The sequence below is a fragment of the Lipotes vexillifer genome, unplaced genomic scaffold (assembly GCF_000442215.2).
Source record: "Lipotes vexillifer unplaced genomic scaffold, Lipotes_vexillifer_v1.1 scaffold365, whole genome shotgun sequence".
Taxonomy (NCBI): Eukaryota; Metazoa; Chordata; class Mammalia; order Artiodactyla; family Lipotidae; genus Lipotes; species Lipotes vexillifer.
Genome location: NW_006781263.1, coordinates 1,469,884 through 1,479,260, shown reverse-complemented (window position 1 = coordinate 1,479,260; position 9,377 = coordinate 1,469,884). Strand labels below are relative to the sequence as shown.

The following is a 9,377-nucleotide window of genomic DNA, read 5'->3' as shown; positions in this document are numbered from 1 at the left end:
TAATAACTTATGTTTCTTGATTTTTTTAGAGAAGACCTGGAGTTCTACATTTTCATCAGTGAGTAAAGGCTAGATACGATGGATGAGATGAACCTGTATGCATGAATGCCTATTTCTGTTACTACCAAGTTTTGACCATGTCATGTGTTCACTGAACACTGTTGTTTATCTCTTCATTTATCTAGCTGCTCTGCCTCTCAACTAGATTGGAAGCTTTGGAGGTAAGGAGGCTGCATCTTATACAGCTTTTTATCCCCACGGTTTAGACTCATGCCTTGCACATAGCAGGTGCTCAACAACTGTTTGACTTTGATGATAGGTTGACCTGCGATAGATAAATTGAATTCCCTAAGACAAGTGCATCCTATTTTTTTCCATCAATGCAATGAAAGTTATCTTCCGCTAAAATAATGGTGCGGTGAATATTGTGACTTACTATGTGTAGCCAGGTACAGGCTAAATTTCTGCAACAAAGACACCCAGAATGCTTTGACTTAAGAGAGAAGGTTATTTCACTCTTGCAACAGTCTTGGAGGGTTTGTGGTCCTGATGGAGAGGTCATCCGGGGACCCAGGCTGGTAGGGCAGTTCTGTCATCCTGAGTGTGGGGCTTCCATCTCTGGGTCTGAGATTCATCCATGTCATTGGGTTTATTGGTTGTCTATTCCTTTTTACTGCTGAGTAACATTCCTTTGTATGAATATATCCCAGTTCTATCAATGCTATTTGATAAGTTGAAAAATAGAGGATCTAACAACCAAGAGATATTTTTTGCATGCCTGGATTAAATATGTTGGATTATTTTATCCCATTTTATTTAACAAACTTTTATTGAGGGCTTTGAGGTCAAATACAGTGCCCAGTGATGAGGCTAGAAGGCTGTGTAAATCGCTGGCTCTTCCCCCAAGTTACAGTTTAGCCGAATGAGGAAAAGACAGCTGTGCTGTCCCAATTTGATGGAGATCACGTGAGTTTAAACAGCCTGCTTAAGTGTTTGCTAAAATGTCAAAATTTGAAGCATCAAAGGATCCAGATGCCAATAAATAACCCTGCAGATCTCCAGACCATCTTCCATCTCAAAGTCTTGCCTCAGGTTACAGGCACCTGGCCTTAAAAAGCATCCCAGCCTGAGAGTAAGGTCCCTCAGGTTCTATTTCTGGTTCTGCTACTGTATTGCTAGGTGGCCTTGCACAACACAGAGAACGTGCACTTCCTACAAAGCAAGAGGCAAGACGTTGAGGAACCTGCCAGTGAGGCACTCTCATATCCCAAGTGAAGACGGGTCCCAGGAACCCAGGGGAGTGGGGCTGGCCTCCTCTCCCAGAGCCTAGGCATGCCCTTCCCTACTGCCAAAGCCATTCATTTTAGTGTGTAATTGGAGCTCCGATTTTGGTATGATCAACGGGATTTCCACTCGCTCCCTCACTCCCTGTTGTGAGTTTCTGTGGTTCACGTTGCACTAGAGGGAACTGGGTGGGCGCAAAGGCCGGAGACTACAGATACAGAAGCCTTGTGCCTCCTGGGGTAGGCGGCGGGCGGATGCTGCCCGGTGACTGGGACCCTGGAAATGTGGTCTCAGGGTCTCGCCTCCTGGAGAACTACCCTTCCCAGGAGCACTTGCGGCCCACGGAGGGGTGGAGAGCGGGCACGTGCTCAGAGCCGGCCCACTGACTCTCATCGCGCCGAAAGCGCGCCAGCCTGATTGGAGGGCTCTGTCGCGGTGCATCCCGGGACTTGGAGTACAGCGTGTGCGCGGGGCCCGCTTCTTTGTGATTCGCGGCGCCTCCTCGGAGCCCGGGCGCGCCCCCGCGAGGCGGGTTCCGACGACGCGCGCGTGCGCTGCGCCCAGGGGCCGGACGGCACCTCCCGTGGGGCGGGGCGGTGGGTTCAGCGTCGACACCGCCTTCCTGCTCCGCCCCTCGCCGGCCAGGCCCGCCCCTCCTTCCTGGAGCCACAGCCGAAGCGGCGGCGGGCGGCGGCGGGCGGCCCGGGAGACACGCGCTGGCCTGACCCTATGCGGTGACTCGCGCGGCGCAGGCGCCTCCTGCCCCGCCGGCGGGGCACGGGCTCCCCGCGGCGGGATGTTCTCCCGAAGGAGCCACGGGGATGTGAAGAAGTCCACGCAGAAGGTGCTGGACCCCAAGAAGGACGTGCTGACCCGCGTGAAGCACCTGCGGGCGCTGCTGGGTGAGGCGCGGCGCGGGCGGGGGTCGGGGCGGGATGCCGGGGCGGGGGGCGCAGACCCTATGCCCGGGCCCCGGCGTTGTTCCCGGGAAGCGGGCAGCCTGGCCCGCGGGCTTGCCTGTCGCCCTCTAGTGTAAACTTACCGCAGATTCTCGTCGCGTGGCCTCGGGGCCGGGCGCGGCCGGGACGGTCCCCTCCCCAGCAAACCCTGGACGCCCGGGGGTCCTCTCACGCACACATCGAACTGTCATCTTCCCTCCCAGTTTTTAATTTTTATTTTTAAGTCCGAGACCCTAAGTAGACTGAGACCTCAAGTGGTCCCAGCACGGACTTAATTGAACTGTCATCTCCTCCTCCCCCCCACTTTAATTTTATTTTTACTTTTGAGTCCGATCTCCGAACAGACTGAGCCCCCAAGTGGCCCCGGGATAAATTTAAGTGCCGTCTCTCTTCGCATGGGTCTGGCTGCTTCATTTTCTTTGTGTTTTTGGTGTGAAGGGGGCTCCTCGTGTCTGCTTGGAGGGAGGGGTGACTTTCCTGGGTTCAAGGAGGCTGCTTCTCCTTTATTGTCAGGATGACACTGATGGTTCTGTGCCTTCTTCCGTTTTTATGAGCCCGCTGGGTGGAGCTTCTGCAGAGCCCAGGTCGGCCAGCACTAGACCTGGGATGAAACTCGCCCCTGTGGGTGTGAAGTGTTCCCAAGGCTTCCTGTCTCCTGCCACCTGTGATCTGTAGCTGGTTTGCTATGCTGTTTTGTTTTCTCTTCTTACCTCCTTAGTCTTAACTTGTGTTTAAGGTGGAAACACCTTTGCTGTCTATAGACAGACTTGTCTTTGTGTTATTTGCGGGCTGAGAAAAAGATAGTTTATGTTTCTTCTAGATGTCTTTTTTTTATTCTTAAAATGAGCAAAATCACCTGATGTAGGGCACAAAGTCTTAATTTGTCTGTCACTTGAGGAAATATGGTATAACAGAATTCATCATATAGGTGAGAATTTTAAATAAAGATCTTGTTCATGAGATTAAAATTTGCAAATGATTTCTATTTATACTCTGTGAAGTACCTCTAAGGAAAACAACAAATCCACACACCTGGTTTTGCCAAGTGAGGTTTTTTACATTCTCGGATTCCTTGAGATTCCGCCCGTCTGGGTCAGCTTGGAATGAAATGTAAATTAAGTACTGTTAAGAGGGATTAGTTTTCAAGACTTTTGAAAGTGAAATTCGGTGTTCTTGGTAAACTGAACTTTCTACTTCCTGTACTAAAATACCAGGAGCACACAGGACGCATTGTGTGAGGTTCTTAGTAGTGACTGATTAACACCTCCTGCAGGGACATTTTTGATAAAGGAGAGTAGAGTGGTATTTTAAAGCAGTTGATACTTGGGGACTTTTTCTGTGGTAGAGAGCTTGAACTTTTGTTCTGTCCAAGTCTACGGGATTAAGCTGGCTACATTTTGCAAAGGCAGACGCAATTAAACCTAGATGTTCGTTTTCTTAGAGACACACGGTACATTGTTACTGTTCTGAGAAAGTAGTTAGTTTTCAAGGCTCTGTGGTTTCAGTTGTAGATGTGTGTCTTATTTTGAGGAACTTTCTTTTGTCCTTTCATTGAGCTATCTGACCTCAGTTTTGCAGCGTGGAAAGGCTCTGTGATATTTCCTTATGTATGTTGGTTTTTGTTGATGCATCGCTGGTGGACTGGCCCAGTTTACTGCATTTATTACTGTAATCTTATCTGTAGGTACTAGATTTTTGTAAATGTGTCTGAGGAGTTCTAGTTCATAATGTTTCATGTAAACTTTCACTTACGACTGTGGTTGAAAGGCTTTAAAGAAAAATAGTACAGCAACGTACTAGTCCCACCACGTCGTATATCCTACTGGTTTGCTACTTTAAGGAAAAGTCTACTAGGAAAATAGGATTTAGAAACTAGATCAAGAAACTATTTGAATTGGGGTTGACATATACACACTACTATAGGTAGAATAGATAACTAATGAGGTATAGCACAGGGAACTCTACTCAATACTCTGGAATGACTTATATGGGAAAAGAATCTAAAAAAGGGGGGATATAGGTATATGTATATGTATAACTGATTCATTTTGCTGTACAGCAGAAACTAACACAACATTGTAAATCAACCATACTCCAATAAAAATTAAAAAGAAAAAGAGACCAGATTTGTGGTTACCAGAGGCAGGGTGTGGGGGGATAATTGGATGAAGTTAGTCAAAAGGTACACACTTCCAGTTATAAAATAAATAAGTACTAGGAATGTAATGTACAGCATGGTAACTGTAATTAACGCTCCTGTATGTTGCATATGGAAGTTGTTAAAAGAGTAAATCCTAAGCATTCTCATCCCAAAGAAAAACATTTTGTTTCCTATTTCATTCGTTTTGTATCTATACGAGATGATGGATGTTCACTAAACTTTCTGTGATAATCATTTCATGGTGTATGTAAGTGAAATCATTATGCTGTGCACCTTGAACTTATACAGTGCTACATGTCAGTTATGTCTCCATAAAACTGGGAGAAAAAAAAAGTATATTTGCAAAAAAAAAAAGAAACTATTTGAAGGAAATGAATAGAAATTATTATTGTAATTTTATTTGTATATTTAGATAATACTCTTGCTTTTCATATATTTTCCAGTGATAATAACGATGTTATTTTTACATACAAAGTTAATAGCACTTGACCTGGATTTGTAGCCTGCAGCTGCATGACTTTGGACCAATTACTCGGCCTGTCTTTGAACCTCAGTTTCTTTACTCTGTAAATGGGTATGGTGATGTCTGCCTCATAAAGGTTATTGTGAGTGTGATGTATAAGCTACTGCAGCTTGGAGTAGACATGTAACAGTTTCCTCTGTCATTACTGTTTTCCTGTCGTTAGTAGGATAGGACAAGCGTTTTGATAGGTTGTCCCTTCTCCTTTCTTATTTTAATAATTGTGATGGATTTGCTCCCTCTTCATAAAAATTAGTCTGTATTTAAGACAGCTGGCTGAGAAAGATACCGTTAGCTGTGAAAAGTAGAGTATTTCTTCATATCATGGTAATGACTCCAGTTAGAACTTGCTTAGCTACTTTGACCTGCCTATATATTGTAGATTGGCCTGGTATTATTAACTTTATTTTATTTTAATTTAATTTAATTTAATTTTTTTGCGGTACGCGGACCTCTCACTGTTGTGGTCTCTCCCGTTGCGGAGCACAGGCTCAGTGGCCATGGCTCACGGGCCCAGCCGCTCCGCAGCATGTGGGATCTTCCCGGACCGGGGCATGAACCCGTGTCCCCTGCCTCAGCAGGCGGACTCTCAACCACTGTGCCACCAGGGAAGCCCTTAACTTTATTTTAAAGGGGGAGGGGAAACTGAGACACAGGCAGGGCTTACTGGGGGCCAAGCCATGCACTCAACGTTGTGTATGTATTATGTAATTTAGAGGAAGAACAAAGAGCTGTTAGGTCCCCTGACTCCCAGGTCTCCTTACATTGTTGAAATCATCCTTGGGAAAGTAAATAAGTAAAACAAAACAAAACAAAACAAAACATTCTGTGCATTGCTGTCTTGCTGCAGCAAAGATTCCGTGTCTAATTAAAAGTTGAGTGCCTACTGTGAGTCCCAAAATAGGATTTAGAAATGGCATTGATGTGGCAGGAAGAATAGATGTAAAATGCTAGTAAGCACGTAGTGTGTTATGTAATTAGATAGTGGCTTATATACGGTGGACCCCATTATAGGATTTCAAGGGGCAGAAAAGATAATTAAGAACAGAGGGGCATCTTGAAGGAAACCCTGAAGAATGGTTAGACTCGTTCTGTCCAATAGAAATAGATGTCAGCCACAGGTGTGATTAAAAATGCTCTGGTAGCCACGTCTAAAAAAGTAAAAAGAAACAGGTGAAATTAATTTAAATAATATCTATATATATTTTTAACCCCATACATCTAATATGTGTTATATCAACAGGTAATGAAAGTAAAATGTTCAGTTTTTTCCATCATTTTTTGATAGCAAGTCTTTGAAATCCCATGTGTACTGTATGTGTGCAGCATGTCTCCGGTCGGGCCAGTGGCATTTCAAGAGCTCAGGAGCCACAGGTAGCCAGCGCGGCATGCTGGACAGAGCAGGGTTAGACTTGGGGAGAGTCGAGGGGGAGAGCATTTCGGGCCGAGGTGGGGAGGAGCTGGTGGTGGAAATACACAGCGATGATGCGGGAGGTTGAGGAACCTCGGGCACTGAGGATTGGGTGCTGGAACCCTGGCCCTGAGGGCATCCGCAGTGTCAGAGCAGTGACCAAAGTGGTGTGTAGGCCAGGGGTAAGGGCAGGACAGCGAGTTGGACTTCAGGATCATGGGGGAGGTGAGGAGAGGTGGCCTGACCGATAGGAGCTGAGGCAGGTTGGGGCCAGATCAGAAAGGGCCTTGTTTGCCGGAGTTGGAAGCTCAGATCTTATCCTGCAGGTGAGGGGGCCCACTGAAGAATTCCAGTAATATTCAAGCACTGCCTCTCTGCCGGCAGGACCAGGATAAATGGACGGGGCCAGTGGGAAGGCAGGGAGACACTGAGAAGACTGGTGACGAAGGAACAGACAGGGGCTGGGGCCACGAAGGACCCTGTGGCAGAACAAGCGATTCTCAGGGAGGAATGAACATGAGGTTTGCAGAAGCTGGGCGAGGAGTGATTAATCTGAAGGAGAAGAGGTTTGGGCTCAGGGGCCACAGGCCAGTCAAATCTAGTGACACCAGGGTTCAGACCAAATATCTGGAACCAGAGAGGAGAGAACAGTTGCTCACAGAGGCTCTATATGCCCATAGAGCAAAATTGAACATTTTGACATTTCCTTTTGTGCATCTGTTGCTTTAAGTAGGGACAAGTTCACTTACAATTTTAAACGTTGCCTTTTAAGCTTACTTTTAGCATTTCCCCATGTTTTGTTCCTTTTATTTTTATTAACTACAGATGTTTGTTGAGGCGATGTACCATAATTTAGCTTACTATTTCTTGGGTAGTTAAATAGTTTCCTTCCTTCATCTCTCCCTCTTTTTTTCCTCTCTCGCTTTTTCTCTTTTTCTTTCTTTCTCTGGTGTAAATAATAACTACTCTGAACATCTTGGGAGGCGGCTTCCCCTGCATTTTGCATTATTTTCTTGGATTAGATTCCATGGAGGTCAGATTGCTGCGTTTATGCCTCGACCCACAGTGCTGTCCCACAGTGCTGTCCTCAGTGTCGCTCCCATTGCCCTGCAAGCAGCAAGGGTTGAGGCGGCCACTTCCTTTGCAATCTGACTAGCAATAAACGCGTTGTTAGAATTTGATACTTGGTGTTAGGTATTTGGGGGAGTGGAGGTGTCATGGATAGAGCCAGAAGAGTTGGGAGGAGACTGTGGCTAACGACAGAGCAAGATGGGTTTGGTGCTGATGTGTGTTGAGTTTGAGGAGAAGGTGATGTACAAATGGAACTGCCTGGGAGGTGCTGGATGCGGGGTCTGGAGCTTAATGAGGGGTTAGAAAGCTATGGCATGGTTATTAGCATCGTGATCTCACTGGATCGTCCTACAACCTGTGATGAAGGTAGTGTTCCCACCCCCGACCTCGAAGTGGGGAGACTGAGGCTCCCGGAGGTGGGCTCCTTGTCTGCCAGCTCCCTGTCTCTGAGGGGCAGAGCTGCGGGTCATAGGATTATACAGCCCGTGTCGAGCTTTTGCTAGTTACCTGACGCCAGCATATTTACGTACCAGAAAATATATTTACCCACCAGAGTGAATGTTAACTTGTAAACAAAAGCCAAGCAGTTTTTGCGCGTCTCCCAGAAATGTTGCTTTGAGTTTTGCTGCTCTCTGCCTAGTCTGCTTTACCGTATTCTTCTAGGGAGACTTGAGGCCATATTTGACTTGAACATGGCAGAAGATAAAAAGACTCCTTCTGTGTTTTCGTGTTCACTGGCCTCTCCGTGCCCTTGGCAGGCCTCACAGGTGGTAAAATATTTGCATGGACGTTAGTGCCACATGGACATTCTGCAACCCGAGCAAAGCTGGGGGTATAACTCCAGGCCCTTCAGACTGTCTTGGGATGGTTTCTCTCAGTTGACCTTGTCTTAATTAAAGCGATTTTGCCCTAATGCTCCCTTTGCTCATTTTTCACCGGTTACTAACATTTTATATCTGTAACTTCTGGAATGTAAAATGAACTTTGGACACATATATGTCACACAAATACGTCATCCCTGCTCCTAGTGCTTGAAATTGTCTAGCCTTCTGAAGTGAGAAAGGTGGACCTAGGATAAAAGTCTGACTGAGCTCAGATGTTTTGTTTGAGATAACTAGAAAAGGTTGCCTTTGACCTTTTATTCTGGGAAGAGAGATAATTGGTAGGTCTGGAATATTTTGATGTAAACTTTTATAATTTGTATTTTTATTTTGTTTGTAAGTGCTTTATTTGCAGATGGACATAAATACTTTTACTAGCTGTTCAGAGCACTGATCTTTGGTCTCTAAACTAAGTGCCACAGATGAAACTAGCAAACAGTTTATTGCTTTCAAAAAGTTGACTTTCAAAATAGCAAATTGATTCAATTTAAATTTTAAAATTATTTTTAAAAGAAGGAATATGTTACTCTACTGTAAAATCAAGAATAATTAATATATAAGTGTAGTAAGCAACTATCTTGTTCTTGGATTTTTTAAAAATTCAGTTTCACATACATTTTTTTGAGTCCGTATGTGCGTGTGTGTGTGTGTCTGCTTGGTAGGGCTGTGTCTTCAGAGATCAATAAGGCACAAGCCCAGGATTTACTGTTTGTTAGGGGAGACAGACAGGTAAACAGCTGCATTTACCCCGAGGATGTTAGTGCTGGGGTGTGGGGATGGGGTAGGGGTGGGGGAGTGCGGGTGGGGGCTGGGACTGTACAGGTGGCTGCAGGTGTAGAGGAGGCACGGCAGAAGGGCCCCTTGGAGAGGCTGCCAGTGCTTCCTTAGGGGGGCGGGGCTGAGGTGGGTCTGGAGTAGTGAACACGGGTTTCCCAGGTGGGCAGGCTGGGGGCAAGGGGACTGCTGAGAGAGGAGCTTGTGCAGAGGTGATGGTGTGGCCACCACGTGGCTAAGTGCACACTGCCCTTTACCCTGTGCCACGGGTGGACGTTTGGAATCCGGGGAAGAGGTTTTTTTTTTTTTGCTGTAC

The 9,377-nt window shown here is 46.0% G+C and overlaps 1 protein-coding gene across 1 annotated transcript in view; it reads left to right on the top strand.

Moving 5' to 3' along the window:
* The first annotated feature begins 2,080 nt into the window (after positions 1 to 2,080).
* The window catches only part of RALGAPA2 (Ral GTPase activating protein catalytic subunit alpha 2), a 284,753-nt gene continuing 277,456 nt past the window's right edge, over positions 2,081 to 9,377 (top strand). Inside the window, exon 1 of the mRNA XM_007454538.1 lies at positions 2,081 to 2,186. Within this exon, the coding sequence (XP_007454600.1) occupies positions 2,081 to 2,186 (106 nt within the window). The remainder of the gene's footprint in view (positions 2,187 to 9,377) is intronic.